At 34.4% G+C, this 27,142-nt stretch overlaps 1 protein-coding gene across 1 annotated transcript; it reads left to right on the top strand.

Moving 5' to 3' along the window:
* LOC136981848 (cytochrome P450 4c3-like) lies at window positions 1-27,142 on the top strand. The gene is made up of 7 exons (XM_067278235.1): window positions 1-65; window positions 7,941-8,067; window positions 8,141-8,305; window positions 13,631-13,801; window positions 15,946-16,012; window positions 16,087-16,266; window positions 26,902-27,142. Exons 2-7 carry the CDS (start codon window positions 7,951-7,953, stop codon window positions 27,054-27,056), a joined length of 855 nt encoding a protein of 284 aa, XP_067134336.1. The 5' UTR covers window positions 1-65; window positions 7,941-7,950; the 3' UTR covers window positions 27,057-27,142.

The following is a 27,142-nucleotide window of genomic DNA, read 5'->3' as shown; positions in this document are numbered from 1 at the left end:
ATATTTGGATTTCAAAAGTCTTTATACGTCGAAGAATTTCCTGTGATAAATAAAATATGCGAATTGTAAGTGTAATATTTTTTAAATGTTAAAAATTTATGTTTCAAACGTTTTATTTTGTGATATTTATTTCTCAAATTACGCTTAATACGTAACGTTAACGTTTATTTAAAAAATGTGGTATTGCTGAAGATAAAAATATATTTTAGTATTTTTAAAATAATAAAAACTTTTACGTTTAATCTACATGATAATTCCAAACTCGCTTTAAAATTAGATAACCGTTTGTATTAGCCATGAAATTGGATAATTTAATTACCAGGAAAGAAGCTTCAACAAATATGAAACAAAAGTTTAAAAAAGTAAATATAATGGATAAATGATTGTAAATTTTTAAATGGTAAAATGATTTATGGACCACCCTAGAAACTGGTGCGTAATGAACTTTTTGGATTGAGCGATTTGTTTTTTTTCGGTCCGCACATGCAAAATAATAATAACCCTAACTACGACGTTAATAAAAACGTTAGATGGAAACACATGTTAACATGTGTTTTCATCTATCATCATCATTATCATCGTCGTCGTTGTTTTTGGTTTTATTCTTGTGCTGTTCTTTTGGTTCTTAGCAATAGAAAAATTTGATATACCGTATTTTACGGACTATAAGACGCACTTTTTTCTTCGAAAAATTGCTTCCAAAATTTAGGTGCGTCTTATAGTCCGTAAAATACGGTAAATAACATTTGAAGGGTAACAACAACAACGTCATTACAGTTAAAACAGAATGAATCTTATTATGCAGCACGAGTCTGTATTAAACATTCTCTTATTTAAGAAACGTGTACACTACACAAAAGTTCAGAAGCACTAAATCTTGATAAAAACATATACATGGTACTATATAAAGCTGAAATATTAAACACGGGTCATATTGTTAGGTAATTTCTAGATGTTGACACATATACCAAGAATACAGAAGAACAATAATGTAACACTTGTTTCGGTAGCTATGCTTTGACTTTCGTCCGGCAAAACACTTGGGAGAAGTATTAGCTGAGCATCACATTTGCAAATAACAATAATAATTTAAAAAAAAGAATTTTCAATAAAAGTACAAAAGAAATAACTAATTTTATTAATTTTCTAAAGCATTGAAACATGATTTCGAAAACATACGATTTCACGCGATTTCAATGCTGAACAAGTTGTATCCTTAAATTCTAACAAATGGTTCTATTCTTTTCGATCTCGATTCTATTCTACAATCGTCACTTTTCTTGTATTTACAATTCTGTAAATAAACTCATAAACAAAAACGCTACGCACTGATATGAAATTGTCCAATTAATGCAAACTTCTGACCATAGCCATGTCTGACACAAGTATGTAAATAATTACCGTCGTGGTTCGATAGCATGCAGGTAATACCATCAGCTGGCGCCGTAAATTTGTGGAAAGGTTAGAGAGGATCATGGTATTCATAATTTCAGTGTATGGTAGCTATTGTTTGGAGATCTTGGAATCCCGCGCATGTATGTACGATGTCGTCAAAGTCATTACTCACAGCTGACGTAGTTTGACAATGGCCCATTATCAAGAAACAGAAATAGATTAATTGTTTCGACATGACTGTGAGAAGATGTAGCGGATAATTGAGCGCCTGTAAGAGTGTCATGTGGTCAGTCTGTGAACGCCACAGACATACTGACATGAAAGATGATAGTTTGATTGCGAAATAAGTACGAACAGCTGTAACGCCGTCTTTGATCATCATTTGGAAACACATGGAAATCTCATTACAAAACTTTGCGTTTTCCTATATCGTTAACGAGCGATTAGCAGAAGCTAATTTTCTTGCATATTACTGCTGTAAGTTCTGTCATTAGGACACAAGTAGTCGGTTTTATTTTTAGAGCTGCCGTGACAGGGAAGCATAAAATGCCATGGACTGGCAAACGGTGATGTATCTTGATTGCGTTCGGGAACGGATAACTACTGTGTTATGTTATGGAGAACCATTGGCGAACGATTCCATCCCGTTTCTACTATGAGCGGTACACTGTCACATTGATGGGGTGTTGGTCTGACAAATCATCTCGTATGACAGTCGATTATCCGTAGCTGTATTGCGCAAGGCATTGATGGCATAGCGATATCTTTAGGAAATCTGTGTCCTCATTCTTTGTCATTCATGGCAGAGCTGCTTCAGAGCTGCTTCAGATTATCATGAAAAGAAAGAATCGAATTATTTAATGTATTTAGATGCTAATAACTTATATGGATGGGCCATTAGTCAATATTTACCATATGGAAGATTTAAATGGTCTGATATAAATATAGATGTAACATAGATATCTGATGACTTAGAGACTGGTTACATTTTAGAAGTTGATCTCGAATATCCTAAAGAATTACATGATTTTCATTCAGATCTTCCTTTAGCTGCAGAGAATAGGGTGCCTGATGGATCAAAACAATCAAAGTTATTAACAACACTTTTTGATAAAGAAAAGTATAAGTATGTAATCCATTATAGAAATTTAAAACAGTGTCTACAAATGGGATTGAAACTTAAAAAGATACATAGAGTTTTAGAATTTAAACAGATTGGTTGAAGAAATATATAGACTTGAATACAAAAATAAAAACAAATACTAATAATGATTTCGAAAAGGATTTTTATAAACTGATTTCTGTTTTCTGTATTTGGAAAGAGACAATATAAAACATAAGGAAGTTACGTTGTGATGCTGAAATGGTTTAGAAACTGATTGCTAAACCTAATTTCAAAGATAGAACTATATTTGCTGAAAATCTTTCGGCCATTTACATGAATGAAACGAAAATGTATTTCAATAAACCTATATATGTGGAAATGAGCATATTAGATCTATCAAAAACTGATGTACGATTTCCATTATAATGTTATGAAAACAAAGTATGGTGATAATATAAAATTGTTATATCAAGAAACAGATTCTTACATTTATAATATAAAAACTGATGATTTCTATCAGGATATGAAAGGAATGATTAATTGCTTGGATACATTAGATTATAAAGAAGGTAATAAATATGGTATACCTAGAGCAAACAAGAAAGTTTTAGGTAGAATGAAAGATGAGAATAATGGTAAGATAATGACTAAATTTGTTGGATTAAGAGAAAAAATGTATGTCTTGAAAGTTGAGAATAAAGTTGAAAAGAAAGCTAAAGGTATTAAGAAATGTGTTGTTAATAAGAAAATATCATTCGATTATTATAAAGACTGTTTATTTAATAAAAGGGAGCAATATAGAACAATGAATCTAATTAGAAGTAAAAAGCATAAACTTTATTTTGTGAAGGCAAACAAGTTAGCATTATCACTGCATGATGATAAAAGGCATATATTAGAAGATGGTATTCATACATTAGCATTAGGCCACAAATTGAAAGATGAAGTTAATTGAGATTCAATATCTCAAATACAAATTGTCAAATACAAAAATTGTCTGAAAATATTTGTTGACTTAAAAATTGTCTGAATTGTCTGAATTTTTTATTAATAAATTGGAAAATAATACAAATACAAAAATTGTCTGAATTTTTTATTAATGAATTGGAAAATAATATCAGAACATCAAATTATCTCTGAAAATTTTACAAGACAAGCTGAAAAAGTTAATTGGCAATTCATTTCTATACATCAATCGTTATCTTCAAAATTTATCATAGAATATGCAAATAAAATAGATTGGGTTGCGATATGTCGATATCAAAATTTAGATAGTGACTTTATTAGGAAAAATGCTCTAAAATTAAATTTAAAATCGCTTATAAGATATAAAAACATATCAGAAGGATTACTCTAAGACTTAGATCAATTAAATGTATTAGACTGGAAAATAATTGTTAAATATCAAGAATTATCCGAAGATTTTATTATAAAACATAAAAATAAAATTGATTGGTGTGATGTTATTTTAAAGAAAAGATTCTCAGACGAATTTATTGAAAATAATTATAAAAATATAGTTGTTTCGTTGTTAGCTAGAATTTGTAATAATTGAAATTATATTGAATAAATTTTTTTCTAAATAAATGAGGACTCATCTTAAGTTTGTAATAACTCACAAGGGTGGGAAATTTCAGATGTATTATACAGTCAAACCTGTTTTTATGCGGTCTTTTTTTGTGCGATTTTTTATTTGTGCGGTTTTTTGTGCGGTTTTCTTTGTGCGTTTTTTATTTGTGCGGTATAGTCGGCAACTAGTCTCATGCGTTTTGTCATGTCTCACGTTGACTTATTATAGCTAAATAAGGTTATTATAGCATAAATGAACTTATTATAGCAATATTATTTCATAAATATGCGAAAAATGAAATACAGTAGAGTATCGATTATCCGACTCAATTGGTGACTGGAGTTGGTCGGATAACTGAAAAAACGGTTAACCGAAAAGTATGAAAAAACACATTAGTATGATATATTAGTATGTTAGTATATCCCATGTAATTAGTATATTAGTATATCGCTATTAACCTACTTTGCGTTGAATTATCATCGATGTTAAGCTTAACAACTAAAAAATAATAATAATAATCGTCGCTATTGTATCGTTTAAAATTATTTCTTTATTTTGCACAAAATAAATACTGGCCTCCCTTTCAGAGTCGAGCCAGTGTTACCAGCTAAAACACGCAAAAGTTTAACAAAAATAATATTAAAGTAGCCAAGACATAGCTAAATATTGTAGCAGCACATCACTAGCCGACATTTGAATTTGCCGACTAGAACGCAGTCGGATAACCGATGTGACGGTTGATCGGGGGTCGGATAATCGATACTCTACTGTAATTTATTTTTTAAGTCAACAAAACACCACCTGGACAAAAATAATTAAAACAGACGATAGACAGGACGATGCAGTCAAGTGCTGACATCTGTTGTCAATAAATTCTACGTCTGTTTTAATTACGTTAATTAAACCTTCAAAGTGCTTTCACATTCCTGGACTATTAAGATAAGATTCATTTCAAAGCGTAAATTGAAAGTAAATATACTGTATTATTTACGTATTTTCTAAATCAGATTCCAAAAGGTTTGGCGAGATTCCAAGTAGCTGCCAAGCCTCGTCATGATTTCGTTTAAAAAAACAATTCCTAGTTATTTCGTACGGTTTTCAGTTATTTTCTATGTGAGACTTTTTTATGCGGTCCCTATTCACCGCATAAAAAATATTTTTTTAATTGTGTTGCGAAAACTATTTTTTATAGCCACTCGTGAAGTTTCGTGCGATTTTTTTATGCGGTCCGTATTCACCGCATAAAAAATATTTGATTAATGTGTACCTAGGTAGCCAAGATGGCGGCCGGGGGAATTTTCCCTACTTCGGAGACTGCGACGGGGAAAAAATTTTCCCCTGCATTCAAGATGGCCGCGGTTCCGGCCGCCATCTTGAATTTCTCTGCAGACTCCGCGGATTTTTTAACCGAAATAAACAATAAAAAAACAACAAAAAGAGGAGTTTTTTACTCACTTTTCGATTGTTCGATATTCTGAGTATGATCTCCTCTTTGGGGGTCGACGAAATTTTTCGAATGGTTGACTGTTTTATGTTCGACCGCTACTCCTTCTATGTCGTCAATGGGCATATATCCTTTCCATTCGTCCGTTACTATCGTACTGCCGGAATTCACGTATTTACAAACGATCCAATTCACAGTGTTTTCTGATCTGTCGTTCACCTGACATATGAAGCATTTCTTATCTTCATCGCAATGAATGCAAACGGACTCGGTCGGCTGTATGCTTAATTTTACAGCAAAATTCGATGCGTTATCGATACGGGGAGGCAAACATTGCTCCGAAAAGTCGTCTTCCATTAACTTGTAGAAATCACGGAAAGTGCATCTCGACCAAAATTTTTCGTTGCAACTCAAATCGGCAAAACTAGTCATTATCGGACAATTGGCAATAAACTAAACGCGGGGAGGTAAGGAGAGGAAAAAAACACGGTCTTTCCTTAATTTCTGATTACTTGGTTCTCTAACTTTTAGGATTAAATTGTAATAAAAAAAATAACAATACTTAGTAATACTGGAGGAATTAATAATAATAAATATTCACCGATAGCAATTTGTGTGCAAATGAAATATCGTTACGAAAAAAAAAAACACAGCAATTAATCCAATACGCAATTTGTCGCAACACAGCAGTAAACGATTCCAACAGGAAACTAGTCTATTTGCATAAAATTGCCCAGAAATGAACAGAAATCACGTCGCAGATCATGCATTTGCATATTCGTTCGTAACACCCCTACGAATTTTCCGCCGATTTTATTCTCGCACGACGTCACGAAAAGGCTCCCTCTACCGTCGCAAATTTACACACTACCGTCTCCTTTTCGAGGTTACAGGATACTCGGCAACGTCGAACGCAGGGTAGAAACCGAACGGGGAAAAAAACCCCCACGTCATCGACGTCTCGACTCTAGGGAAAAAATTTTTCCCCGTCGCCGTTTAGAATGTAGGGAAAAATTCCCCCGGCCGCCATCTTGGCTACCTAGGTACACATTAACCAAATATTTTTTAATTGTGTTGCGAAAACTATTTTTTATAGCCACTCGTGAAGTTTCGTGCGATTTTTTATGCGGTCCCTATTCACCGCATAAAAAATATTTTTTAATTGTGTTGCGAAAACTATTTTTTATAGCCACTCGTGAAGTTTCGTGCAATTTTTTATGCGGTCCCTATTCACCGCATAAAAAATATTTTTTTTAATTGTGTTGCGAAAACTATTTTTTATAGCCACTCGTAAAGTTCCGTGCGATTTTTTATGCGGTTTTTATGCGGTCCCTATCCACCGCATAAAAACGGGTTTGATTGTATTTGTAAGGAAAAAAGCGGGCATTTACATATAGATTTTGTTGACAAACCTCATGTAAGATTTTTACGTACGCCACGAGGTAGATTTTTGCGTATTGATAGATAATTTTTTTATTTTTGAATCTATTATTTGTTGGGTATTTTTTTATTTTCTCATTCACATTTTGAATGATTTTGAAATTTTCTAATTTTGAGTTTTAAACGTTTTGAGCCATGTGAATAATTCAAATTGTGAACGGTTTTGAAATTGTTTAATTTTTAATGATTTTTTATGGTTTTTAAGTTATTTGATTTAAAAATTTTATGATTAAAAGTCATTAGAAATCATACAATTTCGAAATCGTTCACATTTTGAGGCGTTCGTATTTAGGTGGGCTAGAATCGGCATATATACACTACTATTACTTTCAATAAGAAAAATCATAAGAACACATTTTCTTTAGACTTCAGAATTCAGAATAACCATATAAAAAGCAATATATTTTTGTTTATTTGTTTATTGTATACAGTTGTTCAACAGAAAGTAAACTATCTTATTTACAAATGTTTTCAAAATAGACAGTTTGACCGGGCCCTTCAAAAAACCGAGCCCTAGACATATGTCTCATTTCTCTACGCGATGATCCGGCCTTGATCCGATGTGACATGTCTCATCTTTTGACAAATCTGGCGTAGAACAGCGAAAGATGCTTTAATGTTTCCATGCCCGCGACTTCATCTCTGCACTTATCCTATCAAAAGGCTACGTGCAAGATGTTAAAGATTCGTTAACATTACCATCATTACTCAAAAAAGTGTTTTGGTACGATATTATAATAATTTCTTATTATCTTCATTATATTTGCACCAACACAGTAAAATATTATTCAACTTCAATGCTTCTACAAGGTGGGTAAGTTTTTGAAAGTAAGTGTAATTTTGCATTTGTAATTGCTATATTGTTGAACTCCATCGCATCAACGTATCGGTTCAACGATACGTTGAACGTAATACTCTGTTTAAGGCTTCTATTCTTATCTTTTTCGAAAAGTACTAAAAAAATATAAAAATTATATTTATTACAGTGTGAACGAGATGAGTTGGAAACGAACAGTAAACGTATTTCTGAGATCAAATTTACTCTTTGATTATTTTTCGAATGGGAAGAAACTTAAAGAATATTGCAACGTCTTAAAACAATTATCTGAAAAAGTTATATATATATATATTTTTATTTTAATTAGATTTTCAAATATTATTTAATTATACAATTATATTTCTTCAGATACTATTGGGAAATTTACGTTCTATTGAAGATGATGATGATGTTAAATATGATGATTTGGATAACGAAAGTACAACGTTTATCGATATACAAAGTCAAAATTTAAAACTTAAAGATTATATACCAGACGACATTCATCAGGATTTCTGTGCATTTACTTCTGGTGTATTTATTTCTATTTTTTAAATGTTTCATTATAAATAATATAAATTAAAATTAAATCATTCTAGCATTTTAGTATAAACACAGATAATACAATACAACCAGCGGCTAAATGGATAACACTGTTGGAAATAGATGTGTTTGATTCTGGGTTTTCACTTGACCAAAGAGTTGGCCGAGTGGAGTTTTACGAGTTATTTCATGTGTAAGAACTAAATAATCGAAAATGCCGACTAGCAATTTGAGCAAGAAATCAACGTGCTCTGCACAGAGTGTGAAAAAATTATAAGTTATTAAAAGCATAACATATTTAAATATATTTCCCACCCCTTTTATATATGTTGTACATAATATTATACACAATTTGTGTGAATTGATATAAACCAGTGTTTCCCAACTTTTTTTTGTGCTATGCCCCACCTAAGCCTTTCAAAAATTCTTATGCCCCTAACATATACACAATTTTTAATATTCAAAAATTTAAATTTTCATTAAAGAAACTTGAATGATCGGTATTAGGAAGAAATCACTAGGAAATTATTGAGAAAACAGTAAGTAAATTTTCAAAACATATAACGGAGAACTGAAATTTAAGTACAAAATAATTTTAATGAAATATTTTCTATAATATTTTAATTATTAGTAATTATTCATTATCTAAATTTAGTGAGACCCTTGCTCTTGATGCTTTCTGCAAAGAGATTTTATGTCAGGTTCCAATTTAGTTAACTTTAGTCTCAAGTCTCCCCGTTTAATTATATCCAGCCGATTTCTTCTTTTTTTTAGCAGCAAATCATTTATGGCACTAAATCTGCATTCAGATAAATATGAAGATGGAAAAGGTAACAATAGTTCTTTTGCACAATTGGTTGCATTTGGATATTCGATTTGGGTTTCCTCACAAAGCCAAGCCATCGCACCTTTTATATTAAATGATGTTTTAATTGACTCATCATTTTGCATTTCTGCGAGTTCTTCTTGGTACTGCATATTTGAAATAGCAGACAAATCCACTAACATTGGCTGCATCATCCAAGTTGGGAAATCGAATTTTTTCAAATCAGAAAATCTTTCTTTTAAATCAGCCGATAAAATTTTCAGATGATCGACAATAACAAGTATAGCAGTATCAGTAACTTCACACTTTTGGAGCCAATGAAACTTTTCAAAATTTTTGTTGTAAATATTTGTCTGACATAATTCAATAAAGGTAGTGAAACCAAATATCTTCACTTTTGAGTTTTAAAAAAGTTTTGTTTGTTCCTTGAAGTTGTCTATTTAATACATTTAGTTTTTCAAAGATATTGGCTAAATAACTTACAAATGCCTTACCATCGACTGTTAACAGATTTTTCATTTCAGGTTTGTCACGTAAAAAATCACCAAGAGTATCAAATAGTTCCATAAATCTTTTCAAGCAGTTTCCTTTTAAGAGCCATCTTACTTCACTGTGAAGTATAAATCTCACATGGTTTTTGTTTTTCACAAAATAACTTGAAAAGATGTTCACATTTGGTACTTGCTTTAATAGTATTGATACACTTTATAACTAAATTTAGTACTTCATTTAGAACAGGTGAAATGTTTTCAGCTACAAAGTTTTCCCTGTCAATAACACAATGCACAAGAAGCATTTTTGGATTATCGTCTTTCATCAATTTTAAGCAGCCGTTTTTCTTCTCCATCATATTAGGAGCACCATCTGCAGCACAAGATGTTATATTTTTCATTGGTATATTATTGACATCTAAGTAATTTTTTAGCTTACTATATATATCTTTGGAGATTGTAGTGCTTTCTAATGATTTACAGAACAACATTTCTTCAGCAAACTCACCTTTTTCAATATATCGTACGTAAGTTATAAGTACGGCCTCACTGTCTCTCAAAGTTGATTCATCCATTTGCACCGAGAATTGTCTTGATTTCAGCTTTTCAACAAGTTGTTTTTCAATATCCTCACTCATTTCGTCTATTCTTCTGCTAACAGTATTGTTTCTTAGTGGCATAACTTTAACATCTTTGTCCAGAATCGTTTTATGAAATGCTGATATTGACGGTTTGATTAAATTCTCCCCTATAGTATGACTTTTCCCAAATTTAGCGATGAGTAATGAAATTTGATAACTAGCTTCCAGAGTACGATTGATAGTTTTTTTATGAGTAGTAAATAGAGACTTTAATGTTATTCTTTTTTCAAAATCTTTCTTCAAAGTTTGAAAGTACAGTAATTCAAATCTGAATTAATATGAGCATTATGTTTTGCCTTCAAATGTGCCTCAAGACGACCTCGTTTCATTGATTCGTTGGGATAAAAGATAAAAAGGAGACCGTTTATCGTGGACAGAATGTATAAAACCAAATTTTAAATATTCCTCCGAATACCTACCAACATTTTTTCTTGCTTGCACCACTCATTTCCTTATGAGCTAGAAAAATATATATAAAATCAATTAGAAACTTAAAAAGAAATATGTTGGATTCACGCGAAATGGTGTAGAGCTGTAGATCGACAAAAGAAACACGTTTCAAAGACTATGCGACGGTATGGTCAACGAAGTAATTTATTTCGCATAAATGTACAGGTTTTATTTTAGATTCCAACTCCACGGTATTATAAAATAAGTAACAATAATACGGTGGAAACAACATATACCTTTTGCGACAATATAAAAACTATAACTAAAACTTATATACTACCTTAAAACTAGCAATAGAAAATTTAGTAGGAAAAAGATAAGATAGGAAATAGAACATAGAAAAGATTGGAATACCTACCTGGGTCTTCTTTTCATGCTGAACTCTACAATCTCTGGGTGGGATATCACGTTTAACACTTTTGGAAGGTCTCTCGTTGTGGTGTTCGTTGAAGTTTCTCTTGCACTTTCCAGTCGTTGCCAAACGCAACCTGGAACACCACAACTCATGTCTTGACGTCTGGGCAAAGAATGTCCTTTCTCCTCTTTCACCGGCCTCAGGGCTTCATTTATATCTTTGTTCTCAGTGGTTCCCAGAAATGTTAATCCCACCCTAAGGGAAATAAAGAAGAAAGAAAACTAAAACTAACTTAAATCAATATTTACAATAAATATGGCATACAGCAGCTATACGGTTAACTTAAACTCTAAACAAGTCCATTTTCGAATTACCCCCTTAAAGATCAAATTGCCCCCTTGTGGGGCGAGGGCCCCACGTTGGGAAACACTGACATAAACTATAATTTGAAAAAAAGTCATTAAAATTGTAACCTGTATATAAATATGAAGGTTTTATATTACTCTTCTTAAAATTATATTTCTGTTTCTGTATCGTGAAATTTCTTAAACGATATTCACTTGGCAATAATTGGACAACGCTTGACAATTGTAAATGAATGAACTTTTCAACGCACACCTATACAGTCCTTTACCAGTTATCCGGCTCCCGATAATTAGCTCCTTTTGAAACTGTGTAGATTTTAATTTAATGCGCTATAACACAGCTGTAGCTGGTTCAATTGGCATACACATCAGCCTATTCTACAGTAGTATAACTGCTGGAATGTGTTGTGTTGAATTCAGTTCAGTTCCTTACTCTCCATTATCGATTATATACGGCAAGAAAGTATTTAGCCCGCGTTCAGTCAACCTGAAAATCCAAAAAATTGCAATACTACCGAACCCAAGCTTTCAGGATATATGGTGCGGTAGTATATAAGATTGCAAGTATTTGGCTACTGGTTTATGAAATATAATTTTTCTTTTTCGTTATTTTTATCATTTATCTTATAGAAATATGTTATTGGAAACTGTTTGTATTCTTTTACTAAAAGTAATCTTGAATCAATAAAAAATTAAAATGTTTAAAATACGACACAACGAGTGCAAATACCCAATTTTTTCCGACTTCGAAGCAGTTGACACAAGACAAGCGGAAATCCTCAGACAACAATACTTTTATTAAACAATTATCCCCATTTGCATTACGCTACAAATAGCCTCCTTAGTGGTTACTCTGTTTAACAATATTCGCGCTTTTATATTTGACAAATACATCCCAACATGCATCAGTGCTTACTCCTGTATTCAAATTAATTGTATTTGCATAGCTACTGATACAATAATGTTCTACAAACCGTCTTATGAATATATTATCTATTTTAAAAAGAATCTTTACATTATTGCGGTCAATAGTACACATATTATTATTACAATGCTGGTACCATGGAGATTCAGTTCTTTTAAGACGTACCGCCGCCTAATGCTCCTTCAATCGTACACCAAGTTTTCTACCCGTTTCACCAACATAAATTTTTCGGTCTGAACATGTGCATTGTAGTTTATAGACCACACTAGCACTCTCCAATGGATTCTCTGTTATAGTGCTTCCTTTATTAATTAAATAAATAAATTTATCAAATCGATTACATTGTTTACCTATTAATTCTATTAGATAATTATATAATAAATATTTATATTTTTAATACAGATTTTTAATATATGGTATATCGATGAACACTTTATCTATTTTTTTATCTATAACATTGTATCTAGTACTCATATAAACATGATGCCATTTTTGTCTAAGCTGTCGCGGGTAATCATTTAACAAATATTTTTTATAAACATTTACAAGTTCCATATCTATGTATTCTTGCAAGGTAGTTCTATATAATTTTTGTAATTCCATAACAAATACATTACGTTTTATTTTTTCCGGACAATACGATCTATAATTTATTAGTTTATTAATATTACATGTTTTCTCGTACTTACGAAATAACAGTTTTTCTTCCTGTCTTATTATCACATCCAAATATGCTATCTCATTATGTGTCTCCTCGTCACAGGTAAACTTAATATTATTATTCAATGTGTTCACATCACTTTCAATATTTCCTGCCGTAGTAATATCGGAATCATACAGTATTAGTATATCATCGACATACCTCGCATAAAAGACTATACCTTTTAATTGAAAAATTGTTTCATCAATCAGGATCATACAAATTTCCCCCAACTTCGGGCCGACAACAGCCATTGGACAGGCATTGCTATGCCATCCTTCTGGCGATAATATTTCTTTGAGACTAATAGCGTAATTCATATGGTGATAATTGTTTTAGAAAAGTATTGTTGTCTGAGGATTTCCGCTTGTCTTGTGTCAACTGCTTCGAAGTCGGAGAAAATTAAGTATTTGCACTCGTTGTGTTTAAGTATTTTAAACATTTTTATTTTTTATTCATTCTAACAACCGATCCCATTGTTTTATTTATTTTAGTATTCTTGAAGTTTGTAAATCTGGAAGAATTACTGAAAATGATTTCGAGCATTCTTTTTTTTTCAATAGTCATATGCTACAATATCGAAAACAATAAGTTGGTGTTTGTACGAAGTTGGAAAAAATCCTGAAATTCTGGCAAAAATACAACATGAATTAGATTCTATACTTGAAGACGTCAATTCTCCTATTCGAAAAGAAGAGTTGCAAAAAATGGAATATTTAGAATGCGTCATTAATGTATGTTGTCTTCTGTTACACTGTGGACATATTATCACTTTAACTTTTACAACATTACGCGTCATAATTACGAGTAAAAATATATTAACACTTTAGTATTTCTAAATATGTGTGTGCTGTACTGTACGTGTAACGAACTAGTTACGCAATGAGGAAAGAAGTAGCGTCGCCATGACTGTAAGTAACCGCGGAACTGTACTTTTATCTTCCCTACTGTCCAATCAGTTCGTCATATGTACTGTACACATAGTCTTTATTATAAAATATAAGTACGTTAATATATTTTTACTGCAAGTTAATTTGTATTTTTAATATCATTAATGTAAATACATATTATTATTATTATTATATGATATTTATATCAAATTTACTATTATATATCTGTTGTGACACAGTAAATTTACAGAAAGGATGTGCATTTCAATGCAAAATAAGGAATAAACGATTTAAAACTACCTACCTGAATTTTGCAGGATATTTGTTCGAAAGTTTATACATTTTAATTGATAGAAATTGCAACATCAAGAAGTACTCGACGGATTAGCTGGAAATTTGCATAGTGAGTACATCATGGCATTTGGTAGTAAACGAAAATTATTATAACAGGAAAATCGCTGTGCAAACTGCGCCTAGTCAACTATATGGGCATAAACATAAAGATAGACCTAAGAAATTTTGTAAATTGTGAATTTAAAACTGTACTTTCCGAATTCGGAATCTGTCATATTGATAAAAGATAAATCCGTATGTACCGGTCAGAACTGTTGACTTCTAAAAGGGTGACTATTCTTAAATAATATTACAGCTTTTGTTAAAATAAACGCAGATAAAAACCCGGGAATTTGGGAATGAGTAAAAACAAGAACGTTCATTGTTGGGGATGAAATTTGAACACAATATACCACAGATGAACAAGAAAACTCTCGTTTTAGCTCATTCTAGCAATTGCGTTCATTCGTTAACTACTTCGCCAAAACCATATATCAAAAGTCGACGTAATTGGCAACATGAATTGACATGTTTGTGATTGTTTATCATTAACTAGCAGATAAGCCCGGCGTTGCTCGGACAAAAAGAAACGATAGCCAAAGCGAAGAGTTTTATAAAAAAAAAGTTGTTTTTGTTAAAATCTTTCTATAAAATCATGCCTAAATATTACGTAAGATACGTAAGGGGAGGGGGATCAAAGAAAATATTACGGTTTCTTACACAGGGGTGGGAGGGGGTCTAGTATGGCCAAAATCGCCCTTACGTAATTTATGGATGGCCCCTAAGTATCTAGCAGCATATATGCTGTTACCTGGAGAAGTCAATGGAAGTAGGCAATACACGAACTGTAATAAATCAAACATATTTATTTATAAATGTATAAAAGGAATAGATTACAGTTAAAATAATATTTAAATGACTAATATAACAAAATGATAGTCGAAGGGTTAATCCAATATTTAAGGGTAACTATTCTCCGTGGCTAGTAGCATGTGACTAAAAGCCAATATTCGAGATGATTTTCGTCTTTTATACAAAATTGGTAGACCAATGAAAAATGTCCACAGTTTTTTTCCTACACTCTGTTACTACGGGAAATATGAAGTGTAACTTTCATCCCCCAAAGGAACTATTCCGTTCTCTCTTGACTCAGAGGAGTTGAAAATAACAAATAATGCTAAAATTTCCATTTAAAATATTAAAACGTTCCATAATAAACTCCCGGTTCTCCATTTGTTATATTATAGTATTTGATTTATATAAAACTACAAAAGTTGTCTTACGTAAGAGTTTATCACACCAAGTGTCCAATCTAACACATTTAAAAAATTCTTTATTCCTCTACTGCATGCAATCTAAAGAATTTATAAAATGTATTTGATTGGTCACTCGGTGTGATAAACCCTTACGTAAGACAACCTTTGTGGTTTTATATAAATCAAATACTATGATATACTGTAATATGGTTAGAAGTGCGAAATAATCTAATAATCCTAATGTTTGTTCTTATCTTTTGCTCGGGCAACGCCGGGCATACCTGCTAGTTTACTTATTTATCTATAGTATTTTCCCCTATATTATTTTTTTAAGGTTTTGAAGTATTTTCATTATCGATAAGTTTTGATAACTTTATATAGTATTGTTATTTATCACAGGAAACAATGAGAATGTATCCAGTAATTCCTATAACAGCTAGACTTTCGGGAGAAGACATATGTATTGGTAAAGATGTAATTTTTAACATTTTTAAAGTAGAATTACGTTCATAAAACACTGACAACTTTAACCTTTGGCAGGCAACCAGGTTTTTCCTTCAAATTATAATATCCTGATAACAATTTATCATCTTCAGCGAAATTCAAAATATTTCCCTAATCCGAACAAATTCGATCCACTTCGATTTCTTCCAGAAAATTCAGCAAGTAGGCATTCTCATTGCTTTATACCATTTTCAGCTGGGCGTAGGAATTGCATTGGTAAGTTTTATAAAAATTTAAGTAATGATTAAATTAATATTAAGCATTCTCAAAAAAATCCATATATGAAAAATGATCCAACTGATGTTTATATTACAATAATAATTTTCTATTATTTATGAATAGATTTCGCATCACATACGTTCTCATACCATCAAATAGGGAATTTCAGACGTTATTGAGCTATTTTCTTTTCGATTAAATGCTGAATAAATCTATTTATACAATACAATAAAACAGCCATGTTTTTTTCTTTACATTATATTTCTTACACAAATTATTAAATTTTAAATGCCATTCATCATCAATTTCATTTTCATTATTAACATCTGCATTTATCATCTGTTTTTTTTAGTAAAAGGCGTTTTATCTTCTACGCTAGAAAAAAAAACAGTACAGACACATTTTAAGTGTAATTTATAATATGCAAACATTTATATAGCCTAATTAGAAAAACATTGCATACAATTATTAACCATTGACCAGAAAGTGATGAACTGGTGTCATAACAATAAAAATGAATTTGGGATAAAGTAATAATAATACGTACATATACGTAAATATCAATATTTAATTTTCGATAATTTTATATTTTTAACTGTTAGAAAATGGCAAGAAGCTTAATTTCCGGAGTAGGGATGCGTATTATAAAAATTGTAATGCTAATAACGAGTAAAATCGTCATTATGTCTGACCCTGCTGGAGATACAAACCCCCCCCCCTTTATCTCCCTACTCCCTCGACCTTTAATCACGAAAATTTAATAGCATCAATACCCCTAATAAGCAAACCTACATGCAAAATTTCGGAAATTTTTGACAAAAACCACAAGAGTTATTAAGCTTCAGAGTGAACAAAATCGTGATCCCAACACACTAACATACATACAGAAAGAACCCCCGAATATTTTTTATTTTCAAATGTGTAAAAGTCTGGGAGGGTGATTTTTTTGACAGATTGCATTAGTTTCCCTCTGTTATATATAACAGCCGAGTAACTGAAATTACAAATATAAGGCATGATGAAAATGTTTCTGTTCGAAAGCTGCACAGTCCAGATTTGGTATGCCAGTCATGCAAAGGCGCCATGACCATTTACGCAAGCATCCCACTGCTTCACCAGGTTGAATATATTTCGTTGGTAAAACTCCTGTTTCTGCTGCTTGAAGAAGTCCGAAACTGCCTGCTGCACTTCTACGTCCGACCGGAACCGTCGACCTTTCAAGGACTTCTTTAAGGGACCGAAGGCGTGAAAATCGCACGGGGAAAGATCAGGACTGTATGGCGGGTGCTCGAGTGTCTCTCACTTTAGTGCGCGTAACTTATGCGTTACGACATTTGCGGTATGGGGACGTGCGTTATCATGAAGCAGAATTTCCCCATTTCGCAGTTTTCCTGGACGTTTCGCCTTAATTGCACGTCGTAATCTCTCCAGCGTTTCGCAGTACCGTGCCCCAGTGATGGAGACACTTGGTTCCTTGAAATCAATAAGCAATGGGCTCAGGTGATCGAAGAACAGAGCAAGCATCACTTTTCCAGCAAATGACTGGCTCTTGAACTTCTTGGGATGAGGGGACGAAGGATGACACCACCGCATGATCGCCGCTTTCGACTCAGATTCCCATTAGTGGCACCAGCTATTGTCGCCAGCAACAATGCGCTCAAGGAACGTGTTGCCTTCAACATTGAAACGCATCAGGTGTTTCAGTGAAACAGCAATCTGGTTTGATTGTTGTTCGGAATTTAACGCCCGGGGTATCCACTGGCTGCAGACCTTACAGTAGCCTAACTTCTGCTGGATTATGTGTTGCACGCTACCGAAGCTTATGTCGAGATCTTTTGAAAGCACACGTATGGATATGGGACGATCCGCCTTAATCGCATCATCAGCTGCCCGCTTGTTGTTGTCTGTATTGGATGTGGCTGGCCTCCCAGATCGACCTGCATCTTGGGTCGAATCGCGAGAAGCTCTGAACTTTGCGCAGCATTCCACTACGGTGGTTTTTGACAGGCATGCTTCTTCATACACGTTCTTAATTCTCCGATGAATGTCTACCGGTGTATTCCTTCGGCAGCCAAGAAAAGAATCACAGCACATTGGTCCTGTTTGGACGCATGTGATATTAACGTCGCCATTGTTCACATTTCAGCGTTTTCCACACAATAATCCCACACCTCGCTGTCGCTGCTTATATGCCCCACATCGGCGATGCGCTAATTTGCATATATGCTGCAGCCATGTCTTTAAACAAAAACTTTTTGATTGCCCCTTATAAAAGAAAATATAATAGAACACGTTATTGAAAGAATAGAAAGATATATTTGAACAATCCAGAAGCCAAAACGCAGTATTTCTTTCGTGTATCTAAGAACATTGGATATTTTTCTGTTTTTTAAAGGTTATTTTTAACTCGCAATCAGCATTACTCTATTAGGACCTGGAAACTAGAGCACTTGCCCAGAGCCTGTTCTGAAGAAGTTTATTTTCTGATGTTTTTGCCATCTCGCCTTTTCACTGTAATTAGGCGTAGTGACTCTATCTGTATATATAAAAGTCAATTTTGTTTGTTGGTTTGTCCTTTATTCAAATCTTTATTCTTAAACTGATCTGGACCAAAGTTTATACGATTATTATGTCATCCCGAGAATTGACACTAAGCTAAGGTGACAGACGTCCCGGATTTGGGCTCTTAGTCCCGCATTGAACACCGTCCCAAAAAGTGTCCCGCATTTGGTCATGTAACATTTTCAACATGTTCGCAAGTTGTCAAGAGCACAAAGTTGTCGTTTTCTTTTACTACTAGTAGCCCAGGATGCCCCCTAGTGGGCGTTCTAGCAGCAACGGTGTCATTCCGTGGTATAAATAATAAATTCATATCAATAATTCAATAATAAATTCCTATTGCAATAATAATATACTGAATTTATTATTAATTTAAATACAGTCGACTCTGCATAAGTCGTCACCCGGATAACTCGACACCATCGGTTAAGTAGTCAATTTTCTGTGGTCCCGGCCGACTTATATAGGCATTAATGTTAAAAAACTCCGGTTTACTCGACACCGTTTAAGGGCTGTTTCTCGCTATTACCGACTTGACCGATCTTATAATCGGACCGACTAGTAGTAAAAGCATTCACACTAAGGGCTGTTTCACACTATGACCGACTGGGCCGACCGGTCCGACTCCTAGTCGTATTGCCATGGCAACAGCAGTCGGTCGACCGAATGGTCGTTCCAGTCGGACAGATTTAAAAAGTTAAATATTTGTAGTCGCGTCGGAGCAGTCGGTGAGCTGCAGCCAATGAGAGCTTCGAAGCTATAACCAATCAGAGTTTAGATTTATCCGAAGTTAGAAAATGGCGGAAGGTAAAGTTTTCTCGGAAGCTTTAATAAACGAAGCCAGAAAATATCCATGGCTTTATGATATTCGGCGAGCCGATTATAAAGGCGACATTGAAAAAAATAATTGGTTAGAGTAAAGCGAAAGGTATCCAGCTAAAAAATAGTCTTAAACTTCATATTAACGAATAGACGTAGACATATCTAAATGTAATTTGATACGCTGAATCGATTGGTATTAAAAAAAATTACTTACGATCAGCCGTTTAAAAGTTCCGAACGATTTTTTATTTCCGTCTATTTGCTTCGTTTAAGAACAACTTTATTAAGAAATACGCAGGCACTCATCGATATTAACAAAACGAATTACTTTAATTCACCATAATACATTTCATTTATGAGAAAGCGACATTAAAAATGCTAAAATGGTGTCGTTAGCCCGCGAACACGCGTACACAAAACAACCTTTCAATGACGGCCATGTTTTCTGTTTAAATTGAAAAACTTACCACGATTGGCTAGTGTTCTGACCTGTAAGACGCGTTCCGATTGGTCCTTACGAGTCGGCCACCGACATAATCGTACTCAGTGTGAATTCTTTTACTACTAGTCGGTCCGATTATAGGATCGGTCGGGTCGGACCGGTCGGACCAGTCGGTGACAGTGTGAAACAGCCCTAACTTGTAAGTACGATTACATGTCGGTGGCCGACTCGTAAGGACCAATCGGAATGCGTGTTACAGATCAAAACACTAGCCAATCATAGTAAGTTTTTCAATTTAAACAGAAAATATGGCCGTCATGGAAAGCGATCGTGCATTTCGAATTGTTTTAAAACATATTTCATTCGAATCCAAAAGTTGTACTTCTGAATATGTAACAATTTATCGTCAGGCCATATCCTTGGCAACAATATCTATTGGAATGTTTTATAGTCAATCACGTACCTTCAACGTTTAGTTTCTTGGAAATCTCTGTCCAAGAATTATTTTTTAAATGCCCGTCTTTATAATCGGCTCGCCGAATATCATAAAGTCACGGATATTTTCTGACTTCGTTTATTAAAGCTTCCGAAAAAACTGTACCTTCCGCCATTTTCAAAATTCAGATAAATCTCAACTCTGATTGGTTATAGCTTCGAAGCTCTCATTGGCTGTAGCTTATAGACTGCTCCGACCCGACTACAAATATTTAACTTTTTAAATTTGTCCGATTGAAACGACCAGTCGGTCAGCCGACTGCTGTTGACATGGCAACACGACTTGGAGTCGGACCAGTCGGTCATAGTGTGAAACAGCCCTAACTTGTCACTACTGGGTAAGTCAACATTAGGGTTTCTCAAACGGGATTCCGGGATATCGGGATCCCGGTTGTTTTTTTCACCCGGGAAATCCCACAAATTTCTTGAAAATTCACTTTTTTCTTATTTTACGTTAAGGTTGAGGAAATTTTGCAAATAGAAAGTATAATTAACTCATAAACTGTCAAAATACATTTGTATTTATTAATTTTAAACTTACTTATTAGTTTTTTTTTAAACTTTTGTTCGTTATGGCAGGTCACAAATGGTCAATAATCAATACATAGCTTATTTGTGGCAGAACTCTCAAAATTCTTTACCAGTAATATCTGGAATAATTGTGCTTATGATGTCTTAATTTTTAACCATGCCCAGTAGCTTCAATGACTGCATAATGCCAAGTTGTGCAAATTGGGCAAGGATACAAACGAGTACGAAGTCAGCGGTATGAAGTTTTTCTTCATAATCTGATTATTAAAGACAAACGAACTGCCGAAATATTGGGCTATGATGTTTCTATTAAAGTAATCGAAGTAGACAAATCAAGAATACTAGAGAACGAAAGAAGTACTACAATCTCGAAAACAAACTAGAAATCTTTCAGGATACAGATGAAAAACACATAATATTTGTCTTCTGTTAAATGCATTAAACACGATTCCAATCACATCAATTGAATCGGAAAAGGCATTCTCGGTAGCAAGACTTTTCATTACTAAAATAAGAATCAGATTGAGTGATCGGAGTATTGACCATCTTTGGTTTTTAAAATCTAATAAAAATTTACAATATTTTGTATTATATTTTATTTAAAAAATAAAAAATTACCTTCTAAGTTAGAAGTTTGATCTAAGTTCATTTTTCTTTAAATTTTCAACTCAATACAAAGTCATTTTTTGTTGTTGTATGCAGTTTCCAGCAAACTTTAATAAATTTTTTCTATTTGTGAAAATTTCTACGTAATTCAAAGGTAATTTTTAGTATATATCTTACACAGCATTATTAATATGATTTTGGAGGTTGCAGAACGTATTAAATTACTTTAAAAAACGAAAAATAATTATATCATTTGATTTCATGATATTTTGTATATCTTAAAAATAATTAATTTTGTCCCGGGATCCCGGGAGATCACGGGAAACAGTTCACTTTTATCCCGGAATCCCGGGACAAGCAAAAGACTGGGAAATGAGAAACCCTAGTCAACATATTTTTGCAGTTTCACACTCCGATAAGTCGTCACCCCCTCCTGAAACAATAAATTCACCCCGCACGTGTGGTGCGAACTCATTTTTTTCTCAGGAGGGGGAGTCGATTTATTTATTAGTATATAATTAATATATTTCATAATATAATAATATAATATTATTATTAATATACAGTATATATATATACATATTAACGAAAATGCCTTAACATTTTATGTATTTTTTATATAAAATAATAACAGATAAACAAAAAATATATATACAATCTACATCAACGTCACACCAGAATCTAATTTTACATTTTTTCACGCTAGAGGCATTAAGAATCCTTAGACGTTACTTGCCAACAATTGACAATTGCGATGATGTTTTCAAGGCGTTCGTGATCGTTGAAAAAGAAAGTCGAGACAGTTAGGTGCTGAAAACAAACAACACTAAACGAATTTTTCAGTTTTTCATCTACAGAGTAATTGTAAATGGAGGACACAATGTATTGTAAGCCTGTACCACTGTATAACGCACTACTGTATTTTCCTAATTGTAGTATTGTGGTTTTTTCCCAACTTCGCTTTAGTCGTCACATCGGATAACTCGACACATTTCCACTTCCCCTTGGGGTGTCGACTTATGCGGACTCGACTGTAATATCTACGGGCGCTCCTAGTGGCCGTTCTAGGCATACTATGAGAGATATGCAAACAGCGCCATCAAGTTGTGAAAAAACAACTTTTTTTTCTATAAAGAGTTATTTTTAAGTTTATTTATGCATTTATGTATTTATATATTTTTCCACTAAATTATTTATTAATGAATTAGTTATTATTATTATATATATGTATGTTGGCGGTCTACTCCACTTTTAGCTCCCACAACCCAGAAGCATTCCGTATTTCAACCTAACATATCTGGTCACTTTACACTAAGCTATATACTGCTCCAAAATATTGGGGTAGTATATAGATTCATATATGACTTTCTGCCTTTTCATGCAGCATCATCTGTTGGTGAAAATCATAAATAAATGATAATTTTTGTTGGTTTGGTGTCGATTTTCATCTATCTACCTCTGTTTTTATAATTACTAATTTAAGGAAGGACAGACACACTGATGCCACTGTAAATTTATAGGTCTGCAATTTGAAAGTTTAAGCCCAAATATTTAGGTTTTCAAATGCACAGTTTTCGGTGCAATCTTTATAGACTTATTTTATTATTAATTATTGTACTCCAAAAGTTTCATCTCATTGTATACAGATTAATTATGATCACATTACATACATTTGAAAGCAACAGGATAAAGAATGCACTGCGAAGTGAGTAAGGACATCGCAATTCCTACCTAACTATTCCAATAAGTAAACCAATTGGGATGATAAAGGTAAGGTGTACTGGCATGCATTTACTGTAAGTTACCTGTCGCTGACTCTATTTTTATGTTGTCAAACATGAGAAAGATAGAATTCGAGCCACAGTTTAGGATTTGTATTCAGGATAGTATACATCATTTTCTATAGCGAAGCCTGGTACCTCAACTAGTTATGTATAATTTTAAAATATTTAACAATTGAAACACGGAAATAAACGTCAATAATTTTCTTTTGTATATTTAAATAATTACAACGGCCTGCGAAAAATACATTCCAAAAGGGTCGATTAGTAAAAGAAGTGTCCCCTGGTGGACTAGGGAAATCGGTGAATTGCGCCGAAAGACTAGACAACTAAGGAACATCTTCCAGAAATGTCGTAATAATAATACCAGGGCACAGCACAAGGAGGCCTACCTCGCCTGTCAGCGTATCTACGAGAAGACCATTAAGGCTGAAAAAGTTCGCAGCTGGCGGGACTTCTGCACAAGAACCTCGAGCAATCCATGGGGCTACCTTACCAAAATGTGCTCCAACAAACTGCGGAGAACAAAGATCCTGACGGATCTGCAAGAAGGTAGACAGCTCCCATCACTGTTACAAGCAATGACTTTGCAACTCCACTCTTACTGTCCGGATGATGACCCCTTGACTGACACTGATTGGCAGCGGCATCTCCGTTCTGACTTAAATAAATTAAATGATACTGAAGATACACCATTGTTTACTGTAGAGGAAATTCACTGGGCAATTACCACTCTCGGACGGCGCAAAGCGCCGGGTATTGATGATATAACCTCTGAAATCGTAATCGAATTGTGGAACACCATCCCACACCATCTAAAAAATCTTTATAATACCTGCCTCAAACGTGGCACATTTCCGAGAGCATGGAAGAGGGCACGGGTAATTCCAGTCCCGAAGCCTGGATCGTTAACCGACACTAGACCAATCTCACTACTGCCGATTATGGGGAAAATCCTCGAAAAATTAATCACCAAGCGCCTTAACTGGCACATAGAATATCACAAAAAATTAAACGACTCGCAATACGGATTTAGACCGCAAAAATCGGCAGAAGATGCCATAGAAAATGCCATTAACAAAATTCAGCATCTTTTACAAGACAGCAAGTACGTCCTAGGGGTCAGCCTGGACATATCAAAAGCTTTTGATAGTGCCTGGTGGCCCCTAGTGACACACCAGCTTCGCCAAATTGACTGTCCGAAGAACCTGCTGAGTCTCATCATTAACTACTTTAAGGAAAGAGAGGCCATATACCAGTGTGGGCCACAAGCTGTTTCAAAGAGCATAACCAAAGGGTGCCCACAGGGGTCAGTGTGCGGGCCACTCCTGTGGAATGTTATGTTCAATGCATTCTTGGAAAATAACTTTGGTCAAACGCATAGTATTGCGTACGCAGACGATGTGTTCTTGATATTAGAGGGTAGATCGAGAGCAGTCTTGGAGGATAAGGGAAACAGAATGCTTCAGAGCATCTATGAGTGGGGCGAGAAGCACAAGCTTAAATTCAACACACAGAAAACGAAAGCCATTGTGTTTAACAGGCCTAAAAAGAGTAACCTCTACCGGAGACCGCCCCACTTGAAAATGAACGGCAGCACCATCAAGGTGGAACGCACTCTAAAATATCTAGGTGCTATTATTGACTTTAGGCTAGCTTGGGATAGCCACATAGAATATATTACTGGGAAAACAGGACTTATATGTCAGGCATTTGCTCAAGTCGCCAAACGGAACTGGGGCCTCAATTCCAAGGCCATGTCGGTTATTTATGATGGCATTTATGTACCAATTACAACCTATGCGTGCGGCACGTGGGGGTGGGCTGTCACCAAGGTTCACCCCAGATGTAAACTATACTCCTCACAGAGACGTGCTCTTCTGTTGATCTCAAGAGCTTACCGCACGACCAGCAACATCTGTCTACAGGTTCTGTGCAAAAAACCGCCTATCGATCTTGTTATTACTCAGAAGCAACGTTACTGTAAATTGAAGTGGGGAGGTAATATACAGACTGAAACCAAAAACATAGACAACAAAGATATTGAATGGCCATCACCTTTCGGCAATACCCTTCCACCTTTTGAATCCTATCTGGTCACCCATGACAGTACTTCTAGTGCGGACCTAAAAGTTTACACAGATGGGTCATGTCATGACAATGGCGTGGGAAGTAGCTACGTCGTATACGATGAAGATAATGAAGTATACCACCAAAAGTTCCGTCTGCACTGCAAGTGCACTATTTTTCAAGCAGAGATGTGGGCTATCAGCAAAGCAGTGGAGCATATCAGCACTAATTATAACAATATGCATGTCTCTATCTTCACCGACTCACTATCTGCCCTCAACCTCTTAACTAGCAGAAACCAACATCCAACTGCAGAAAAAATCAGAAGGGATTTACATGCTTCCAGTTGCACTTTTGACATAAACTGGATCAGAGCACACCAGGGTGAGCGGGGAAATGAGAGAGCGGATACTCTGGCCAAGGAGGCTGCCACGGACAAATCCCTCTCCATTTCGTATTGCAAACTGAGTCAACGCACACTCCGCAACTTTCTGCGTAAAGAGACTCTTACTCTCTGGCAGCAAAGCTGGGACCAACATGAAGATCATATAACTCACACCTTTATTCCTAACCTCGAGACATTCCTGCAAAATAGTTGGTACACCCCCAACTACTATAATTCTCAAGTATTCACAAATCACGGAAGGTATGCTGCTTATCTGGTCAGGTTTGCCCACGGCACATCACCACTGTGCCCGACTTGCAACGTTGGGGATGGTGCTCTACACTACCTAAATGACTGCATGATATTGGATCAGCATAGACTCGAGTTACAACTTTTACTTCGGGAGCAGGGTGTGGGGTGGCCCTGCGATCCGGCTGACTTCTGGAGGACACGGGAAATTTTCCAGGCTTTCGACAACCTGGCTAGAAAGATTAGCCAAATCACACATAATCTCACTTTCCGCTAGGGGTACCGCGAGTGTTCTGTCCTTTTGTGCTGTCCCCATGCGCTGGCACTGTAAGAGCGAAGGCATGCTCGTACAGCCAGCTGGGTTCCTTACTCCTATTTGTTGTTACGGTTTTGCCGACACGCGCAAAGTTTGTCGCGCGGTTAACTGTTAATTCACTCTCAATTCTTTCATTTATGTCTGTAAAAATTTATATATCAGCATACCTGTAAATTTACCTGTCTTTATTCCCGGTAGTGCCCAAAGCGGAACCGGGACATGTACTAAAATTGGTACCTAATAAACTTAAAATGAATGAATGAATGAAAATGTATATTTATGCAAATTATAAACTTAATATTTCTTACTAGTTACAGTAATAAATTTTTATATAATAATTTTTACACAATCTGAATTATGAATGTTATATTTGTAGGCAATCGTTATGGAATGTTGGTGATGAAAATCTTTCTAGCAATTGTCTTCAGACATTTGAACGTTGAATCTATAGGGAAAGTTACACCAAAAATTATGGGAATAAGTTTGGAGCCCAACGTACCATTCCATTTCAGAATAAAAAGCAGATGTTAAATTTGCTATTATTCACGGAATATAATTATAAAAGTCCAAGAATGATTTTCCATATATGAAATTTATATTATAAATACAGAATTTGA

The sequence above is a fragment of the Centruroides vittatus genome, unplaced genomic scaffold (genome assembly GCF_030686945.1).
Source record: "Centruroides vittatus isolate TY-2023 unplaced genomic scaffold, ASM3068694v2 contig_799, whole genome shotgun sequence".
NCBI lineage: Eukaryota > Metazoa > Arthropoda > Arachnida > Scorpiones > Buthidae > Centruroides > Centruroides vittatus.
Note: the sequence above shows the minus strand (reverse complement) of the source record. Positions and strands in the feature narration are given on the sequence as shown.

Bases quoted from the DNA above. Each gene is read 5' to 3' on its own strand.
- LOC136981848 (XM_067278235.1), top strand. From the start codon at position 7,951: ATGAGTTGGAAACGAACAGTAAACGTATTTCTGAGATCAAATTTACTC. The intron at 13,802-15,945 runs GTATGTTGTCTT...TATTTATCACAG, and splicing joins ATTTAGAATGCGTCATTAAT to GAAACAATGAGAATGTATCC. The intron at 16,267-26,901 runs GTAAGTTTTATA...TTATATTTGTAG, and splicing joins TGGGCGTAGGAATTGCATTG to GCAATCGTTATGGAATGTTG.